We start from the raw sequence: 23,356 nt of genomic DNA, 5'->3' as shown, positions 1-23,356 counted from the left end.
GAATATACAATCTTATCATTAAAAAAATACAAATGAGTTTAATTCAACTATATTTGTTTAACCTACTCATAAATTAAAGATTTCAAAAATTTTATTCAACTCCCTATTGTAGTTTCATAATAAATAAACAAAAAATAGTCTTTTTCTATATATTTACAATAAATAAAAATTTTATTTTTTATTGCAAAAAATGCATTTTAATTCTGATAAGCAGTCACTTTTTATTCTTTCATTTATCTCAAAACTTTTTTTTTTCCATTGAAGACAATAATTTTTCGACATTAAATCAGATTGCATCCGCATTGAACAACTATATCGATTTGAAACTTACGTCGTTGAGCAAACTGACTTGTTTATTTTTCAAAGCTAGACATTCAGTAACAGTCTTTAAACGAGGACATTACTAAAGAGACTTGTAAGCTGAACACACTTTTTTCCCCCAAAAAAAAGAAGAAGAAAAAAAATTATAATTACAGTGAGTACTTAGTTTGATTTAAAAAAAAATACATCAATTTTCAGGAGTTAAATAATTATTGTGCAAAAAATTTCTAAATACGAATCATTAACTTTTTAATCAATATTCATTTATTATTAGTTGCCATTTTTTTTTAATGAAACTTTTATTCCCGCGCAATGATCACGGTAATAAAAATTATCAATTTTAGTGAGAAACAGATGTTTATTTAACATTAAAATATAATTAAGTGCCATTTTTCAAATTTATTTTTACCGCAAAAATTAATTTACAATCTAGACGAAAAATTTACTTTTCGTTTTTTATTTATTTAGTAGTTTATTTATTTATTAATTTGAAATTATTCCGTAATTGATAGTTTAATAATAATTATATTAATTGAAATATTTATTATTCAGTTATTTATTTGATAGTTTATTATATTTATTTAATATTTACTATAACAATTTCGTTCGCAATAATAATTAAAAATAACAATTAATTGCAATAATTATAAAATAGTACTTACGTACTTAACTAATTAATTAATTATAATAATTGACGAAAAAAAATATTCACTTGAAACGATTACTTTACTATATTAGCGAAAGTTTTAGTTGTTTCAGCTAAAACTTTCGCTGATCTAAAAAAACGTATCGTATTTTTATGTAAATTCTTTATTACAATGTTGTAAACCAGTAATTAATTTAAATAATTAGAATATTTAATTATTTAAATTTTAAATATTATAAAATTATTATTATAAAATAATAATCGTAAAAAAGCAATTTTTAATTAAATAATTCAATAAAAAAAACAATTTTCTATAGTAAAAAAAAATTTTTTTTACTTTTGAATTAATTGTTATTTTATAATTTATAACGTTTATAACATATTTTATAATATACATAAATATTACATAAAAAAATCAATATCATATAATCGATATTAATTTTATATTATATATTTAATCATATATTGTTAGTAAAAATATATAAAATAAACAAATAAAAAAATATTGTTTAAAATTAATTGTATAATACTTTATAAACTAATTGAGAGTAAATTAAATCTTACGAGCTATAATTGTGACACTAAAAATAATTTTATGTGATTTTATGCGACTAATATATATTATGTGAATATTGTGAATATACTCTCACTGAATTTAATGGATTTCACTTATTTTCACACACATGCTCATAATACTGTATAATTAAATTAAAAGACGTCTTTTCGGGAAAATTCATATTGTTTTTATAAAACTCGCGGTTATGAATATTAATTGAAAATTTGCATAGATTTTATACGAGAATTTTAAAGTTATATTCATAATTTATTTGCACTGCGACTGTCATTCATTTTGTATAATAATAGATGAGGAAACTTCATCATTTCCGAAGTTTGAAGTTTAATTTTCAAAACCACTCCCCTCATACATCATATTCTAGTTTCAAAACTTTACTTTTCCAATTTTTTTTTTTAATTCTTCTAATTTTTTCAATTCATTATTCATTAATGATAAATTAAGAAGTAAAAATTAAAATAAATAAAAGATAGTTTCATAAAAGTTTATGTGATTATTAAAAATCGTAGGTTAAAACTGTATCTTTATCGCAGGAAAGAATATACAGAAGAAGACAAAAATTTGCATAATTTCCATTTTTAATTACAATTTTTTAAGAAAATTCTGTTTTTTTTTCTCTGAAAAAAGAAAATATTTTGCATCATTTTTATTTCCCGATTACAATTTTTATCAAAATACAATATTTTTTTTTTAGAAATAAAGGAAGAAGCATTTTGTCAATCACATTCTTTACAAAATTTTCAGTTTCTTTTGGAAATTTTTTTTTATAATTTCTATTTGTTAATCACGATATTTAAACGAAATTATATTTCTTTTAGAAAATAAATAAAAAAAATTAAATAAACTATTCTTAAAAATCACAACTTTTTTGTACAAAATTCTTAGTCGTTTCTTTTTAAAAAAGGGAAATTTTAGTTATTCTTCAAATAAATGAGAAATATTAAATTTATTTTTAATTAGGAATAAAAAATTAGTTCTAAATTTTACGAGTTACGAATTTATTGTACGGAACCTATTTATAAATTATTTATAGTTTTTTTAATTTATTAATTTTTCTTTCTATAAACAAAAATTGTTTCAAAGAGTAATTTTATTTATGAAAATAAATTAAACATTTCAAACATTATTTTGAATTGTTTTGTGATTAAAGTCGAAAATTCAAACGGTAAATCTATTTCTAGAAGGATGCAATGAGAGGGACTAATAATGTAGACGAATAATTGTCGCTAATTCAATGTTGCTTTGCATTCATATAAATTAAAATGACAGACAACAAAAGAGCTTAATCGTTCGCGCGTTTCATGTCGACGAATATGTATTTTATAAGTCTTTTTCTATAAATTTTATTCATTTCGAAAAAGAGAGAAATTCAGTTTTGTGGAATAAAAAAAAATGGCAAGTACTTTTAATTATTATATACGTTTGGTTCGCTTTATCTTCTAAAATGAATTTTTACTCTAATTTGTTTCAATTGATATTGAAAAATAAATTTGATGCAGTATTTTTTTTTCAATACGTGCAAAAAAAAATATAATTCTTTAATTTTTTTTTCATTATTACTATTAATTTTTTTATATAATAACACAATAATATAAAGTATAATAATAATTTGGAAATTGAACTCATGTTTATTAGATCAAGTAGATAAAAGAAAAATTGTTTCCGCTTGAAGAAATTGTTGATTTTACTCCTATTATTTTCTGATGTAAAGACAATGTCAAAGTAAATCATTATTTTCAGCTGACAAGTTTAAAAATAAAATTCTGTGTATCAAATTTTTTTTTAAAAAAAGTTTTCTACTAGTCGTAATATTTCGGTGAAAAGAAGTTTTCTTCTAGTTTTTTTCCTTAATTATTTTTTTACTTTGTCTCTAAAATTTTGAACTTTCAAATGAATATGTTTGATAATATTTTTAATTGCGATGAAAAGAAGTTTTCTCCTTGTTTTTTGTTTAATTATTTTTTACTTTCTCCCTAAAATTTTTAACTTTCAAATGAATATTTTTAATTTTTATTTTACACGAAGAAAAAAGAGATATATTTGCGCAACAGAGCATACTAAATTATTTAGTTTAAAATAAAAATTTATTTGATTAAAATTTTGATTTGAATCAAATACAAAATTAGTATATATAATTACAATAATAATCACTACAAATAATTATTTTGATTACAATCAATTGATTATAATCATTCCCTTCGAAATATACAAAAACAGGAAGAAAATTCCTTTTTTCACAAATAAACATCAGTGAGAAAAATTCAGACATAAATAAATAAGTACAAAAATAGAAATAAATAAGTGTAAAATTAACAGAAAAAAATAGGAAGAGAATCAATTTGTAAACGAAAGAAGTAAAAAAATAAATAAAAGTTATTCAACAAATAATGATAATAAAAGTGTTTTGAATTCCGATTTCTGTACGTAAATTAAAGTGTCCTTTCTTTCTCTCTAAAAGTTTCTATTTCTAAACTTAATTCAGAAAATTTTCAAGAGCACTTGCAACAAATTGCATAGTGGCTTCTAATAATTAATGCAAATGTTTGGTTCCGGTTGAAAAATATGTAGCGTGTCGTGTCTTTATTTTTGTCATCTATAAAGTAGTGAATAGACAGAAACAATAAAATCTAATCGATACGAGTACTTTTTGCTATTTCATTGATCCTTTAAGAATTATTTACGAGTGAATCAATTTTCCTTTAATTTTTGCTAAATAAACCGAAAAAAACCTTCGAAAGTTTCCGCAATTTTATTATTCAATTTTTATTTCGCACTGCAAACGTTGTTCAATAACTGTTCATTAAATTAAATTATTTTTTATTAATTATTATATTAGGGACAATTAATTATTAATTATTAAATTCTTACTTATTAAATAAATTCCTCATTATTATTAATTATTCAATTATCATTAATAATTATTAAATTATTAATTTCATCTTTTTCCAAAAAAGGAGCCAAAACTTTAAAATTAAACTTGACGACCAAAAAAAACTCGTTTTCACAAAACTGACAAAAGGTCCATTCTATATTTTATTTTTCTGACTTTTTACTAATTTTCATAAAAAATATTTAATTCTTTTTTATCCTGATGCTAATAAATTTAATTCCTGCAACGAATTTTAGTATTCATCAAAGAATTTCGATATTTATAAAAATAATTTAATTACTGCAAAGAATTTTATAAAAATTTTTAAATAATTAATTTCTTTCGACTAATTTATATGCAAATTCTAATTTAAATAATTGAATTCCTGCAAAATTTTTATTATTCATGAAAAGTATTGAATTCTTACGAAAATTTTTTAAATAATTGAATTCTGTTTGGAAATTTTATGAAAATAGAAGATATTGAAAATCATTGAATTAAAAAAAGTTTTTAAAAATAAAATTTTACAAAGAACTCAATTAAAATTTTTGCCAATAATTCAATTCTTGATTTTGTTAAAAAATTTTTAAATAATTGAATTTCCAAGAAGAAATTTATTATTTTTAAAAAGAATTGAATTTTTGTGATAAATATTGTTATTTATGAAAATAATTGAATTTTGCAAAAAATTTTATTCAAATGCCACAAAATAATTGAATTTTCGGGAATAATTTTGTTATTTACCGACATAATTGAATTCTTTCGAAGAATTATTTATGTAAATAATAAATAATTGAATTCTTGGGAAGAATTTAATTAAAATCTAAAAGAATAATTTAATTATTTCAAAAAATTTAATTAAAATTGTATTTAAAATAATTCATTTCTTTCAAATAATTTTATTAAAATATTTAAAAATAATTGAATTCCTGTGAAAAATTCTTTTTTTTTGGAAATAATGGAATTCTTTCAAAGAATTTAAAAAAACATTCTTTAAAATAATTGATTTTTTTGAGGAATTACATTTTTCAAACAATACCTGTAAAGTTGTATTAAAAATAATTAAAATACTGCGATGAATTTTATTATTTATGTCAATAATTAAATAGTTGCTAAGAATTTTATTAAAATTTTGAAAAATAATTGAATTTCCATGGAAAATTTTTTTACTTATGAAAATAATTGAATTATTGCGAAAAGTTTTATAAAAATGTTTAAAAAGAATATTAAATTTCTTTTTAAAATTTTGTTATTTTTAAAAATAATTGAAATTCTTCGATGAATTTTATTATTTATGAAAATAATTGAATAGTTGCTAAGAATTTTATTAAAATTTTAAAAAATAATTAAATTTACGTGAAGAATTTTATTACTTATGAAAATAATTGTATTATTGCGAAAAGTTTTATAAAAATGTTTAAAAAGAATTGAATTTCTGTGAAAAATTTTGTTATTTTTGAAAATAATTGCAATTCTTCGATGAATTTTATTGTTTATGAAAATAATAAAACTCAGCGAAGAATTTCAATTATTTTTAATAATTTTTTTTTAATTAGTTAATTGAAAAATTCAATTTTTTTCACAAACAAAATTTTCCACAAAAATTCAATTATTTAAAATAAAATTTTCATAATATTTATTATATTTCGCAAACATTAATTATTTAAAACAATGCTTATAAAATTCTTATGAAGAATTCAATTATTTTCAAAAAAAAAATATATATTTCACAGAAATTCAATTCTTTTTAAACATTTTAATAAAATTTTTCGCAATAATTCAATTATTTTTATAAATAATAAAATTCTTCTCAGTAATTCAATTATTTTTGAAAGTTTTAATAAAATTCTTAGCAATTATTCAATTATTTCCATAAATAATAAAATTCAATTATTGTATAAAAATTTTGTTAAAAAATTGATATTTTCGAAATTTTTTTTTTGAAAATGCTATTTTAAATTAATTGAATTCCTGTGGAAATTTTATTATTTATGAAAATAATTGAATTTTATAAATTTCTTTTTAAATAATTGAATTCTTTTGCGAAATTTTATGAAAATACTAGACATTAAAAATAATTGAAATTCGAATATTTTTTTAAAATAATTGAATCGTTTTAAAGAATTTGATTATAATTTTTGAGAATAGTTTTTTGATTTCTAGTATTAGTGAATTTAAAATAGTGAAAATTCTATAAAAAAAACAGAAATAGTAACTTTTAGTGGCTGAAATCTAAAAAAAGTACCCAAATAGTAGCATAACGTGAAAAAAGTAGTAAATAGTAGGTTTTAGTAGATGAGTGCGAAGCCTGAAATAAAGAAAACTCATTCTTTCTAGTAAAATTCTATATAATATAGATTTTTGTTAACTGGAAAACAAAATTAAATAAAAATGTTTCTAATCATGATTTCAGATTCTCCTTTTTTCTCTATGAATTATTTTTCTTCTAAATTTAAAAAATAATTATTTTCTATAAATTGAAAGGGAGTAATCTCGCAGTGAAATGAATCATCGGTCAATATTCCCGCAATGAAGTAGTTGATGTATGTAATACAAATTAAAAATATACGTACACACAGACATACGCCATAGAATCTGGTGATGTATATGAACGCATTGATATTAACCTTCAGCGTGCTCGAATTAAGTTAGTTTATATATAGTAATTCGGGCCGAAACGCATCGACATCAACCAAATGATGGTGTGTATCCGTTGGGGTGATTTAGATGTACGAGAGGTCAGTGAGTGCGCCGAAAGGATCGGTCAGTCGTTTGTAATTGAGTTCCACAATGGCACTGATCGATAATTTCCAGTGAAAGAGAATGATCACTCTTTGCTGATTTTTTTAAGACAAATTGAAAAAAGCACCGCTGAGAATAAGGACCCGGGTTCAAATACATTGAATTCAATTTAGCAGAAAAGAATTTTCTGTATGTACAATATATATATATATATAGTTGAAAGCCAGTAGTGCGGTTGTAAATCTTTTATACGAAACTATGGCTGAGGTATGAATATATTGAGAATACTTATATATATAGTAAAAAAAGCATAGTAAAAAAAGAATATCTTTACTATATGGGTGATTTTTCGGAAAGTGCTACTTTTGAACTTCGATATTTTAATTTATTTTCTTTTGGTGCTTCTTTTGCTTGCCTCATTAACTATTAAATATTACACACGAATTCTAATTATCTAATACAAAACCTTCAATTTTTCCCATTTCTGACAATAATTTATTTTTCAATAACTTAATTCTTGAAGAACTAATCATACAATTATTACTTAGAAATTATTTAATGAATAAATTTTACTTAAATATTTCAAAATTAGATAATTGAATTTTAAAAGAGTTGCGTTTACAATTTTCATGAATTTCAAAAGGTTTTAATTTGAAATTTTATAAAATTTCAATTTTTAATTAATTTAATTAGAAATTTTAATGAACTTGGATTTTTGAAAAATTCTAATAATTCAAATTCTTCTGAGATTAGTTAAATTGTTTAATATTATATTTAATTAGTTATTAAAAATTTCAATAAAATTCTCGGCAAAATTTTACTTATTTTCAAAAACTTTTCCCAATTCAATGATTTTTAATATCTACTACCTTATTAAAATTCCTAAAAGAATTCAATTAGTTAAAACATTTTTTAAAAAAATTCTACGCAAAAATTTCATTATTTTCATAAATAATAGAATTTTCATAGGAATTCAATTATTTACAAATTATTTTCATATATTATTCAATTATTTTCATAAAAAATAAAACTCAATGCTGAATTTCAATTATTTTTAATACAATTTTAATGAAATTCCTTGAAAAAAGTTATTATTCTTAAAAATTGTATTATAATTTATCAAAGAAATTTAATGATTTTAATAACCTTTGCTACAATTTATTTATTAAAATTTAAGTATTATTTTCTATAAATTTTTAATTAAGTTTCTTTAAAGAATAAAATTATCTTCAAAAATTTTAATGAAATTCTTTGCAAAAATCCAATTGTGTTTAAAAATTTATAAAAATTCTCGTCAAAATTTCAATTATCTTTAAAAGTAATAAAATTTGTTTCCGAAATTCAATTATTTTCAGAAATTTTAATAAAATTTTTGGCAGAATTTCAATTTTTTTTATATGTAATAAAATTCTTCGTAGAAACTAAATAACGTTAAATTTTTTTTTTTAATTTCGTTCAAAATTTCAATTATCTTTATAAATAATAAAATTCTTCTCCGAAATTCAATTATTTTTAAAAATTATAATAAAATTCTTGGCAAAATTTCAATTACTTTCAAAAAATTTCCTCACTTTATTGATTTTTAATATCTACTATTTTAATAAAATTTTCCAAAAGAAATTAAATTATTTTAAAACAATTTAAAAAAATTCTAAGCAAAACTTTTAATCATTTTTATAAATAATAAAACTTTCCCACGAATTCAATTATTTACAAATTTTTTATTAATTTCTTCGCAATAATTCAATTATTTTCATAAAAAATAGAATTTTTTTACAGAAATCCAATTATTTTCAAAAATAATAAAATTTTTAACAGGGATTCAATTACAATAGAAATTATAATATAGGATATTAAATTAAAATTATAATTTTAATTAAATTACAATATAGGAATTTCAATTATTTTTAGTACAATTTTAATCAAATTTCTCGAAAAATGTAAATTTTCTTAAAAATTTTATTAAAATTCGTCGAAAAAATTCAATTATTTAAACAAAATTTTGATATAATTTGTTTATTAGAATTTAATAATTATTTTAAATTCATTTTTAATTAAATTTCTTGAAAGAATTTAAATATTCTCAAAAATTTTGATGAAATTCTTCGTAATAATTCAATTATTTTCAAAAAAATTTTAATAAAATTCTTCGTAGAAAGTTGGCAAGAATTCAATTATCATTAAAAATAACAAAATTCTTCGCAGAAATTTAATTATTTTAAAAAATAACAAAATTTTTATCAAGAATTCAATTATTTTGAAAAATTTCATAAAATTCTTCGCAGAAATTAAATTATTTTCAAAACTTTCAATTAAAGTTTTTAGAAAGAATTCAATTATCTTTTTATAAATAACAAAATTCTTCTTAAGAATTCAATTATTTTCATAAATAATAAAATTCTTTTTTTAGGAATAAATTCAATTATTTTTATAAATAATAAAACTCGTCACAGAATATCAATTATTTATAATACAATTTTAATCGAACACCTCGAAAAATTTAATTATTTTTAAAAATTTAATTAAAACTCGTCAAAAGAAATCAATAATTACGTAAACATTTGATGGTAAAATTCTGTTTTAGAATTCAATTTTCAGAAACATTCAATTATCCAATAGATAATTTATTTTTGTTTTTAAATAATTAAATTCTCGTAGAATTTTCTAATAAAACTTGATTTAAAAATTAATTTCAGTTAAAATTTAAGATAATAATTGAATATTAAAAGCGGGAATTTTTAGATGATTGAATTTTGAAAATGTTTCAAAATAAAATATTTGAAAATCTAAATTTTCGATACTCTTAACTAACAATTCTATTGAATTAATTTTTTTGAAAATGTTTAATTGAATTTTGTTTTAAATGACATATTTAAATATTTTATTTGAACCGTTAATTAATACATATATATGTTTAATTCTTTTAGAAAATAGAAATAAATAGAAAATTTGTTTTAAATATTTAAAGTTTATATTTTCTAATATATAATTAATTGAAGAATTTCCAAATATGTAATCGAAATTTCGTAAAATGGAATCTTAATCAAATGTTTTTGAAAATTCACAAAGAGCTTTTTCAATAATTATTAAAAATATTTGATTTAAAGAAGAATTTTAGTTTAAAATTCTAGAAAAAATAATTGAATTGAAATTATGAAAACAATAATAAGGAAGAAGTTATTGATGTTTTCGAATAATTTTACAAATAAAAAAATTCGTAAACAAATATAATACAACATTTTTTTGAGTATCAAATCATTTTTAGAGTGAATCAGAATATTCTTTAGGGTCAAGGAAAAAGCCAAAATTTTGTCTGGAAATCAGGTAAAAACAAAATTAAATTTTTGCTGCAAATCTGAATAAGTAAATGCTAAATTTTTACTATCAAAATAGTTAATAATAATTATTGGAGAGTAGATTTTAGAAAAGTAATCAAGACAAAAAATTGTCACTTTTAGAAGAATCACTCATATATTTTATTTAAAAAATAACTTTATACTTGAATAAAAAATCAGAGTAATAAAAAAATAAAAGAGTAATAAACGATTAATATCTTAATTCAAAAAAATTATTTGGTCGTATCAAACAAATTTTTAGTTGACTGCAGTAATATTATATTCTAAACATAAAATTAAAGATGTTTTTATTCTTAAACAGAATAATCTAAAAATTTATTCCTAAATGAAGAATAAAAATTTAAAAAAAAAATAAAATAAAAATCAGTGTTGGTATTAATAACATAAAAAAAGCAAAAGTCCTTTTTGAGTTCCCAGTCGTTTTTCTCCCGCCTTTCACACGTATATATTACATGTAAATTATCAATCTGGTTAATTATGACTAATTGTTTAATTTCTGTTTTCTAAGATTTGGTAATTATTCTTCGTGAAACCTCACACAAAGTCATTCTACTCTATAGACCATAAAATATAGTGCATAAACTGTAAACTCATTAAACTATAATCTCTTGGGCCAAAGTTTTAATGTAATTCCATCAGACATTTAAGCATCATTCTTATACATTGCTTCAAGTAAAGTATATCTATGTATATAGTTTCTAGCTATAAATTTTCTCTATACCAAAAAAGAAACTATTATATATAATTGATTTGTTCTTGCATATACTCGTAAATAAATGTTTGAAAAAACTTTTTCAATTGCCATGTTCTTTCTGAATTATTTCTCTTTCACTTTCTCAAAGTTTTTGTTTTCATTTTTTCCATAAATGCATTACTGTCATATTTTCTGAATTTTCTTCCAAAAAACTTTTCCATCGTTCTAAAAAAAATGTGTATTTCGTTGGAATTTTTTTATCCTATTTTCTGAATTTTCTCTTTAGGACTTTTTTTCTTCTCTGCTTTTCTAATCTTCCGAAACTATATTCAACTTTCGAAAATGTTTTCCATCGTTGAATTTTTATTTTTATCGTAAAAATCTTATTTTATAAAAAGAAGTTTTCTTCTAAATGGAACTAATTTTTTCTCCTCTCTTTTTCTATTCATTTTTTTTCGGCAACAAATTTTCTGAAATTACACATTTGAAACATTTTGTAAAGAAAAAAAAAATTTATGGAAACTATTTCTTTATCCAGTGAGGGGAAAATGGAAAATTTTATTTTATTATTTTGATTATTCAAGAAAAAAATAAAGTCAGATTGAAAAAATTTTCGAAACAATATTAACAAAGGGTTAAATTTTTTTTCACTTCTTGGAAATAAAAATATAGAAATTGCAATAACAAGATTCGAATTTAAAAATAGGATGAAATTAAATTGATTACAAAAGAATTCAATTATTTAAAAAAAAAAATTTATAAAATTCTACACAAACTTTTAATTATTTTCAAAAAATAATAAAAATTTCACAGGAATTTCATTATTTACAAATTTTTTTTTTAAATTTCTTCGCAATCATTCAATTATTTTCATGAATAATAAAATTTTCACAGGGATTCAATTATTTTCGTAGATAATAAAATTCTTTTTAGGAATTCAATTATTTTCGTAAATAATAAAACTCATTGCAGAATTTCAATTATTTTTAATACAATTTTAATTGAATTCCTCGAAAAAATTCTTAAAAATTTTATTATAATTCGTCAAAAGAATTCAGTTATTTAAAAATTTATACATAAAATTTTTTATGGGAATTCAATTTTTAAAAAAATGCAATTATTCAATAAATTGTTATTTTTGTATTTAAATAATTGAATTATAATTGAATTCTAATAGAATTTTCTCATAAACATTGATTTAAAAATGGATTTCAGTTAAAATGTTAGATTATAATTGAATTTTAAAAGCATTAGAGCGTAAATTGTTAGAAATTCAATGATTTTTAATATATCCACTATACTTTAATAAAAATTCCCAAATGAAATCAATTAGCTAATAAAAATTTTAATAAAATTCTACTCAAACATTTCATTATTTTCATAAATAATAAAAATTTCACAGGAATTCAATTATCTATACGAATTATTTTCATATATTATTCAATTTTTTTCAAAAATACGTTATAAAACTCATCGCAGACTTTCAATTATTTTTAATACAATTTTTAAGGAATGCCTCAAAAAATGTAATAATTCTTAAAAATTTTATTAAAATTTAGTAAAGAAATTCAATTATTTTAAAAACCTTTGCTACAATTTATTTATTACAATTTAAGTATATTTCAATACATTTTTAATCAATAAATCTCTTCAAAGAATTAAATTATTTTTAAAAATTTTATTGAAATTCTTTGTAACAATTCAATTTTTTTCAAAATAATTTTAATAAAATTCTTCGTAGAAATTTAATTAATTTCAAAAATATGTCAAAATTCAATTATTTTCAATGTCTAATATTTCAATAACATTTCACAAAAGAATTTAACTATTTAAAAAGAAATTTTAATAAAATTCTTCTCAAGAATTCAATTATTTTCTTCGCAGAAATCTAACATTGTTCAAAAATTTACAAAAATTCTTGTCAAAATTTCAATTATATTTATAAATAATAAAATTTTTCTCCGAAATTCAATTATTTTCATAAATTTTAATAAAATTCTTGTCAGAATTTCAATTATTTTTAATACAATTTTCATCAAATTGCTCAAAAAATGAAATTATTCTTAAAATTTTTTTTAAAATTTGTCAAGAGAATTCAATTATTTTAAAAATTGTTGATAAAATTCTTTGTAAGAATTCAATTTTAAGAAACATGCAATTATTCAATAAATTGTTATTTTTGTATTTAAATTATTGAATTCTAGTAGAATTTTCTGATAAACATTGATTTAAAAATTTCAGTTACAATTTTAGATTATAATTGAATTTTAAAAGCATTAGAGCGAGAATTTTTAGAAATAATTAAATTTTGAAAAGTTTTCAGATTAAAATCTTTGAAAATTTGAATTTTTCATATTTGTAACTAACAATTTTGTGGAATTAGTTTTTTTTAGAAACTTTAATTGCAGATTTTTTTTTAAATTATTTAAAGTTTTTATTTTCTAATATATATTTAATTGAAGAATTTACGAATAATTGAAATTTTGTATAATTGTAATGTAAAGAAATGAATTTGAAAATTGTCAAAGAACTTTGTCAAAAATTATTAAAAATAATGGATTTATAGAAGATGTTTAGTTGAAAACACGAAAAAAATTGAATTTTGTAAAAGTTACAAATTATTGCAAAAATTCAATTATTTTCAAGAGTAATAATATTCCTCGCAAAACTTAAATATTTCTCAAAAGTAATAAAATTTTTTTAGGGATTCAATTATTTTCACAAGTAATAAAATTCATTGCAGAATTTCAATTATTTTTAAAACTATTTTAATCAAATTTCTCGAAAAATGTCATTATTTTTCTTGAAGATTTTTATAAAATTCGTGGAAAAATTGAATTATTTAAAAATTTGTTGATAAAATTCTTTATGTGGATTCAATTTTGAAAAACATTCAATTATTCAATAAATTATTTATTTGCATTGTATTTGTATTTAAATAATTGAATTCTAGTAGAATTTTCCAATAAAAATTGATTTAAAAATTAATTTCTGTTCAAATTTTAGATAGGAATTGAATATTAAAAGCAATATAACGTGAATTTTTAAAAATAATTAAATTTTGAATTTAATTTTTATGAAAAAGTTGAATTGAATTTTGAAATTAATTTTTTTGAGAAACTTTAATTGCTGATTTTTTTTTTGAAATTATTAAAAAATTTTATTTTTCTAATATATATTTAATTGAAGAATTTACGAATAATTGAAGTTTCGTAAAATTGAATATTGTAAACAAGTGGATTTGAAAATTGTCAAAGAACTTTTTTGAAAATTATTAAAAATAATCAATTTAAAGAAGAATTTTAGTTAAAAATTCTTGTAAATAATAATTTAATATTGTAAATGATTTTATCACTCGGTCATCTTTAATTATTATAAAACATGAAGAAATCTAAAACTCCGAGTCTTCGACTCGGAGTTATTGATATCTTCATGTTTTTTAATTATACAAATTTAATTTATAGTATTATGTAAAATGTTCTCTTATTTGACTCGGAATGGTTATATTTTTGTCAGTAATATTGGTCCGTAATTTTTCATTTTCGGTCCGTAAAGTCCGTATTTTTAAATACTTTCACTGATTTGAGCCCGGCGAAAACTATAATTTTAAAAAAGTAGCTTTACATTTAAAAATAGAATATTTTTTTAAAAATAAATATTTAAATACCCATTTATTATTCCACTGAAATTAAAATATTTTAAATGATTTAGAAACAGCTTTTTTTAAGTAAAGCTTGTTTGAAATTTAACTATATATTTAATTGATGGGCATCATAAATAATCGTCCGTCAGAAAAATTCTGCCCATTCTTTACGTAACAATAAATTTATTATAGAAATAATGAAAAGTAAAGAAAACTATATACATATTATCTGTATGTACGAAAGATAAATGCGGTAATGAAAGTGATTTTGTAAACACACAGAGTATGCTTTCATTATGCGGAGGGAAGGAGCAGGTCCTTCTGTTATTCCTGATTCAGCTCATCATAATGGTTTTAATGGGCACATTAACAACATATGGACCTGAGGCACGTGCTAATGTGATCAGTAACCATTCAAGTGAGTACTGTGCATAATTTATTTGCATACACACATTCACCGCAATGACGAAACAATGATGTTTGATCAAACATTCCGCAATGAAAACTGGTACTACTAAACCTAAGTGTGCACATATCTATTTGATGCCAAAACAAACATCACTCATATACGTAGTGAGGATAACGCATTGTCTATATATGTATTTGTATAATAATGATAGATGTTATTTCAAATTCCAGTTCCAGTTAAAAATGGAGGCATTTCACTTGATGATATTGAAGATCCACTTCGAATTTATCCCAGTGAGTATCTTTTTTGATATTAAAAGAATTTTACCAAAAGCAAAGTACTAAAAACAAAAATTTTAAAAATTACTAAAAGAATACTCGAAGAAAAAATAATACATTTTGTTTTATATTTTATAAGAGTAGAAATTATTGTTAAAGATCTATCGACTAATTAGAAAATAAAAGCGCGATATTTTATAGCCAGTATAGTAATTAATTCAAGTGAATATGGTATTTAATAATAGACAACTAATCGATTAAAATTTTTATTCAGTGCGTATAAAGCAGTCAATCCATAAACAAAAAATCATCGAAAAAATTTTTAAAAATGCAGTCAATTTTTTAAAAATACCCACCGTTGTTTCTCTTTAATAAATTTTAATCGATTGTTTATTAATGGATTAAAAGAGAAATTTAAATAAAAATGTGTATGTATAAAAAAAAGATGCATTAAAAGCTGTACACCAAAATGTAAGCTTAACGTTACCTATAAAATTTAACGGTAGAGGAAAAGTAGTAGATTTTAAATTCATTATATCACATGAATATTACGTATAACTTTTATACTGAAAATACACAAAGTTAAATCGATTACACGAAAACTTTCACGTTTTAAACGAAACTGTACGGACGATTATCATTCTATTATTAAACCAAAACGTACTCGCTTTGTCTGTATTGTATTAAGTACATTATATGCGATATGTAACATATTTGATTCGTTTTGTATACTTTAAACTATTAAATATTCGAAAATTCCCTCCAGTATTTTGCAACTAAAATTTAATTTTGTTTTTCCCCGACTTTTCCCTGATTCCCAGACAAAATTTTCACTTTTTCCTTGACCCTAAAGAATATTCTGATTCACTCTAAAAATTATTAAATACTCAAAAAAATGTTCTATAACATTTATTTACGAATTTCTCAAATTGTAAAATTATTTCGAAAATAACAATAACTTTTTTTTTAAATAAATATTTAATCATTATTATTTTTTCATAGGAATTCATTCAGATTTTCGAAAATTTCAAATACAAAGCTTTTAAAATTCAATAACTTATAACTTATATATAAGAATATTAAAAAATTTGACAAATTTCAGAAAAATATTTAAGTAAAATTATTCATTAAATAATTCATAAGTCATAATTTTAGGATTGTTCTTCAATTATGTTATTTAAAAAGAAATTATTGTGAGAAATGGAAAAATTTAAAGGTTTTCAGGGTTGCCACGCTTTTGCTCTTTTCAAATTCCCTGACATTTCCAGGTTAATAAACGAAATTTTTCCAGATTTTTAAAACGAAAATTATTCGGAAACATCAATAACTTCATTTTTAAATAAATATTTAATCATTTTTTTAAATAGAAATTAAGATATTCAAAAATTTGAAATTCAATTAAAAATATTATTTTATTAGGTACTGTAACTTCTTCAAAAATTATTTTCATTATTACGATTATTCATTTCTAGAATTTTCAATTAATATTCTTCTTTAAGTCAATTTTTTAAAAATAATTTTTGAAAAAGTTCTTTGTGAATTTTCAAATTCTTTTGTTTACAACTTAATTTTACGAAATTTTGATTATTCTGACATTCTTCAATTAAATATATTAGAAATTAAAAACTTCAAATAATTAAAAAAAATTCCATTAAACTTATTGAGAAAAATTAATTCTATAGAATTCTTAATTAAAAGTATGAAAAGTTCAAATTTTCAAAAATTTTAAATTGAAATTCATATTTAAATCAATATTTATTAGAAAATTCTGCGAGAAATTAATTATTTAACTACAAAAATAAATATTATATTAAACAATTTAATGTTTCTTAAAATTGAATTCTCTTGACAAGTTTTAATAAAATTTTTAAAAATATTTTCATTTTCGAGAAATTTGATGAAAATTGTATTAAAAATAATTGAAATTCTGCTAAAGAATTTAATTAAAATTTTTGAAAATAATTGAATTTCGGAGAAAAATTTTAATTATTTATAAAGATAATTAAAATTTTGACGAGAATTTTTGTAAATTTTTAAATATAATTGGATTTCTGCGAAGAATTTTATTAAAATTATTTTGAAAAAAATTGCATTGTTACGCAAAGAATTTCATTAAAATTTTTGAAAATAATTTTATTCTTTAAAGAAATTAAAATTAAAAATGTATTGAAAATAATACTTAAATTCTAATAAATAAATTTCACCAAAGGTTATTAAAATAATTAAATTTCTTTGATAAATTTCAATAAAATTTTTAAGAATAATAACTTTTTTCGAGGAATTCCATTAAAATTGTATTAAAAATAAATTAAATTCAGCATTGAGTTTCATTATTTATGAAAATACTTAAATCCCTGTAAAAAATTGTTAATATTTATGAAAATAATTGAATAATATATTAAAATAATTATTTGTAAATAATTGAATTCCTGTGAAATTTTTATTATTTATGAAAATAATTAGATGTTTTCGTAGAATTTTACTAAACATTTTTTTAACTAATTGAATTCTTTTAGGAATTTTGTATTAAAGTAGTAGATATTAAAAATCATCAAATTGAGGAAAGTTTTTGAAAATAATTGAAATTCTGCGACGAGTTTAATTAATTTTTCAAAATAATTGAATTCCTGAAAAGAATTTTATTATTTATCAAAATAATTTAATTCTTGCGACAAAATTTACTAAATTTTTTTTTTTAAATAATAAAATTCTTTTGTGAAATTTTATAGAATCAGTAAATATTGAGAATAATTTTGAATATCAACAAATTTTTTAAATCAATATTAAATTTCTGCTAAGAATTTTATTAAAAATTTTTGTAAACAATTGTATTATTGCTAAGAAATTTATAAAAAATTTGTAAATAATTAAATTTCTGTTAAATTTTATATTATTTATGAAAATAATGTAAGGTTTGCGTAGAATTTTATTAAAATTTTTGAAAATAATTGAATTCTTTTGGAAAATATTAAAATTTTTGAGAATAATTGAATTTTGGAAAGGAATTTTATTATTTATAAAGATAATTGTAATTTAATTACAATTATCTTTATAAATAATAAACTAGAATTTTTTTAAATTTTTGATCGAAATTAAATTCTTTTAGAAAATATTAAAATTTTTGAGAATAATTGAATTTTAGAAAGGAATTTTATTATTTATAAAGATAATTGTAATTTTGACGAGAATTTTTTTAAATTTTTAAACGCGTAATTGAATTTTAGCGAATAATCTGATTAGGTACATTCGAAAATAATTGAATTTTGTACAATCATTTGTAACTTGTCAAAAATTAAATTTCTTTTAGTGTTTTCAATTAACATTTTTCTATAAATGCATTATTTTCAATAATCAATTAAATATAGGTATATATTACAAAATTTAACTAATTTCAGAAGAATTTTAGTTATAAAAATTTTTTAAAAATCTAGGTTTTTTAAAATTTACAATTAAATTTATTTAAAATTGAAATTTTACAAAATTTCAAATCAAAATCTTTTGAAGTTCATCTACTTATGAAAATTTTAAACGCAATTCATATAAAATTGAATTAATTTTGAAACATTTAAGTAAAATTAGATTTCCCTGACCAAAGTCATTCAATTATATTATTTTAAAATGCAGTTCAAATTCTGTTTACGTTTACTCCGAGTTTTCAAATTTTCGGGGTAAATGTAAACATTTTTTTTTACTTATTAACTAAATTGATAAAATTCAAAAATCAAAGTCAATTTTTGTAGTAGCACTAAAATTAGGAATAATTATAAATTTTGTTTTGAATTTTGAATTTATTTTTATGCAAATGCCAGTGCTTTGATTTTCAATCTTTTATTTATTAAGAGATGGCATTGGCAATTGTCAAAATAAAATAGTGGCAAAATACTCAGAGCCTCTAACAGGTGAGCCGAGGTAAAAATATTTCAATTTCGTTAATAAAAAATGCAGTCCTTTATTAAATAAAAAATTAATCAATTTCGTTATCGTTGCGATATTTAAGGTTTTATACACCAGCAAACATTGGAGAGTCTTCTTTTTCTTCCAATTAAAATCCTATTTTACAATTTCCTATCAAGAGCATTGCACTTTCACTTGAAAAACGAAAGCTTCTTTTATTTTCGGTTGTTAAGCAAAGTGGACCATTGAAACATTAATAGTATTGGCTCCCTGTAGGACTTTTTATAGAACTGAAACCATGAATCGAAGCAGTAACATTGAACGGGCTCGAAACCCGTTATAATGTTTAGTGTCTGAAGCGAGAGAATTCTTGCTCAAAGAATAATGCTGACAGTCACTATTACTTGATACTAGCAGTGAGCTTTTGCTTCAAGCTTGTTTACCTTTAATTTAATGTCTTATATTTACTTTTCTAATGGATTTCACTATAGAATTGTAACAGTTAACTATAAAATTCACCTGCTTTAAGTATCTTTCACATCAAACGTGGCTCTCTTTAAATGCTAAAAGATTTACCAATAGATTGAAATTTTTTGTTTTACTTGTTCCTCTCGATTTGTTTCAATTGCAAACATTTTTAGTCTAATAATTAATAATTATATGCTACACGCAAAGACCAATTGTTCTTTGCAAACAAGAAATAAAAAGCAAACATTGTTTATTGGAGTCAAATTTTTACAGGGTTGCCACGCTTTACACTTTTTCAATTCTCTGACTTTTCCAGGTTTTTCAAGTTAAAAAACGGAATTTTTCCAGGTTTTTAAAACGAAAATTATTCGAAACCATTATAATAACATCATTTTTAAATAAATATTTATTCATTATTTTTTTTTATAGAAATTAAGATATTCAAAAATTTGAAATTCAATAACATATAAGAATATTATTATAAAACATGAAGATATCGACCATTCCGAGTCTTCGACTCGGAGTGTTCGCATTCTTCATGTTTTATAATAATTGAAACATGAAATTAATTAAAACTTGCTACTTTGTTACAGTAACTTCTTCAAAAATTATTTTCATTATTATGAATATTCTTTCCTAAAATTCTCAACTAAAATTCTTCTTTAAGCCAATTTTTTTTAAATAATGACCGAGTGATAAAATCATATTTACAATTCAATTATTATTTACAAGAATTTTGAACTAAAATTCTTCTTCAAATCGATTATTTTTAATAATTTTCGAAAAAGTTCTTTGACAATTTTCAAATCCATTTGTTTACAATATTCAATTTTACGAAATTTCAATTATTCGTAAATTCTTCAATTAAATAAATATTAGAAAATAAAAACTTAAAATATTATCAAACAAATTCAATTAAACTTTTTCAAAAAAATTAAATTCAAAATTCAATTAAACTTTTTCATTAAAATTAATTTGAAAATTCAAATATTTTTAAAAATTCACGCTATATTATTATCTAAAATTGATGTGAAACATTATTTTTTGTAACATCAAGAAATAAATTCTATTCTATTATAAAAATTCTTATCTAAAATTTGAACTGAAATTAATTTTTGAATCAATTTTTATTAGAAAATTCTACTATAGAATTCAATTATTTAAATGCAAAAATAAATAATTGATTTAATAATTGAATGTTTCTTATAATTTAATTCATGTAAAGAATTGTTATCTACAAATTTTCAAATAACTGAATTCTATCAACGAATTTTAATAAAATTTTCAAGAATAATTACATTTTTCAAGAAATTTGATTAAAATTGTATTAAAAATAATTGAAATTCTGCAATGAGTTTTATTATTTGTGAAAATAATTAAATCCCTAAGAAGAATTTTATTACTTTTGAACAACATTTAATTTTTGGGAGGAATACTATTACTCTTGAAAATAATTGAATTTTTGCAATAATTTGTAACTTTCACAAAATTGAATTTTTTTTCGTATTTTTAACTAAACATCTTTTACAAATCCATTATTCTTAATAATTATCGTAAAAGTTCTTTGAAAATTTTACCAAATTAAAATTTTTAGTAAATTCTTCAATTAAATATATATTAGAAAATAAAAACTTTAAATAATTTTAAAAAAAATCCGCAACTAAAATTTCTCAAAAAAAACTAATTCTACGGAATTGTTAGTTAAAAATATGAAAAATTCCAATTTTCAAAGATTTTAATCTGAAACCTTTTCAAAATTCAATTATTTATAAAAAATTACGCTCTAATGCTTTTAAAATTCATTTATAATCTAAAATTTTAACTGAAATTTTTAAATAAATATGTTTATGAGAAAATTCTACTAGAATTCAATGATTTAAATACAAAAATAATAATTTATTGAGTAATTGCATGTTTCTTGAATTGAATTTTTATAAAGAATTTTATCAACAAATTTTTAAATAATTGAATTCTCTTGACAAATTTTAATAAAATTTTTAAGAATAATTTCATTTTTCGAGAAATTTAATGAAAATTGTATTAAAAATAATTGAAATTCTGCCATGAATGTTATTAAAATTTTTGAAAATAATTGAATTTCGGAGAAAAATTTTATTATTTATAAATATAATTGAAATTTTAACTAGAATTTTTGTAAATTTTTGAACATAATTAGATTTCTGCGAAGAAAATAATTTAATTCTTGAGGCGAATTTTATTAAAATTTCTTTTTAAGTAATTGAATTCTTTTGTGAAATATAAATATTATTGAAATATTAGACGTTGAAAATAATTGAATTTTGACAAATTTTTGAAATTAATTTAATTTCTACGAAGAATTTTATTAAAATTATTTTGAAAAAAATTGAATTGTTACAAAGAATTTCAATAAAATTTTTAAAAATATTTTAATTCTTTGAAGAGATTTGATTAAAAATGTATTGAAAATAATACTTGAATTGTTATAATTAAATTGCAGCAAAGGTTTTTAAAATAATTGAATTTCTTTACTAAACTTTAATAAAATTTTTAAGAATAATTACATATTTCGAGGCATTCCATTAAAATTTTATTAAAAATAATTGAAAATCTGCGATGAGTTTTATTACGTATTTACGAAAATAATTGAATAATATATGAAAATAATTTTTAGATAATTGATTTCCTGTGGAATTTTTATTTTTTTTTTGAAAATAAATAAATGTTTGCGTAGAATTTTATTAAAATTTTTTTTAACTAATTGAATTCATTTGGGAATTTTTCTAAAACCAGTGGATATTAAAAATCATTGAATTGAGGAAATTGTCATTCTGCAATGAGTTTTATTATTTATGAAATTAATTGAATTCCTGAAAAGAATTTTATTTTCTAAATAATAGATTTATTGAGAAAAAGTTTTTAAAAATTTGTAAATAATTGAAATTTGGCCAAGAATTTTATTAAAATATTTAAAAATAATTTAATTGTTCGCAGAACAATTTTAATATTTGTAGAGATATTTGAAATTTGGACGAGAGTTTTTTAAATTAAATAAATAATTTATTAAATAATTAAATGTATCTTCAAATTGAATTTTCATAAAGAATTGTATAAAGAATTGTAAGCAATTGTATTATTGCAAAAAATTTATTAAAATTTTTGAAAAAATAATTGAATTCTTTTGGAAAATATTTAAATTTTTGAGAATAATTGAATTTTGGAAAGGAATTTTATTATTTTCGAAGATAATTGTAATTTTTTTACGAGAATTTTTTTTAATTTTTGAACGTAATTGAATTTTTGCGAATTAAATTAGGTACATTCGAAAATAATTGAATTTTGTGCAATCATTTGTAACTTTAATCAAATAAAATTTATTTAAATCAAATGAAATTTATTTTTTCGAATAATAGGGGTTCTGTAAATATGCCTATCAATTAGAAATTTAGAATTACAACACAAATTCCTTTCGTGTTTGAAAGT

General features: G+C 19.6%; 1 protein-coding gene across 3 annotated transcripts in view; it reads left to right on the top strand.

Annotated features, from left to right (window-relative positions):
- The first annotated feature begins 338 nt into the window (after window positions 1-338).
- The window catches only part of LOC122500485 (ammonium transporter Rh type B-B), a 50,915-nt gene continuing 27,897 nt past the window's right edge, over window positions 339-23,356 (top strand). The window contains exons 1-3 of one of the 3 annotated variants that reach the window (XM_043609433.1): window positions 339-475; window positions 15,128-15,263; window positions 15,485-15,547. In XM_043609433.1, coding sequence (XP_043465368.1) covers window positions 15,131-15,263; window positions 15,485-15,547 — 196 coding nt within the window. In that variant the 5' untranslated portion in view covers window positions 339-475; window positions 15,128-15,130. Of the gene's footprint in view, window positions 476-2,808; window positions 2,937-7,127; window positions 7,420-15,127; window positions 15,264-15,484; window positions 15,548-23,356 lie in introns of those variants that run through there. The other 2 variants (XM_043609432.1, XM_043609430.1) reach the window with 2 other exon arrangements.

The sequence above is a fragment of the Leptopilina heterotoma genome, unplaced genomic scaffold (assembly GCF_015476425.1).
Source record: "Leptopilina heterotoma isolate Lh14 unplaced genomic scaffold, ASM1547642v1 Lhet_187, whole genome shotgun sequence".
Taxonomy (NCBI): Eukaryota; Metazoa; Arthropoda; class Insecta; order Hymenoptera; family Figitidae; genus Leptopilina; species Leptopilina heterotoma.
Note: the sequence above shows the minus strand (reverse complement) of the source record. Positions and strands in the feature narration are given on the sequence as shown.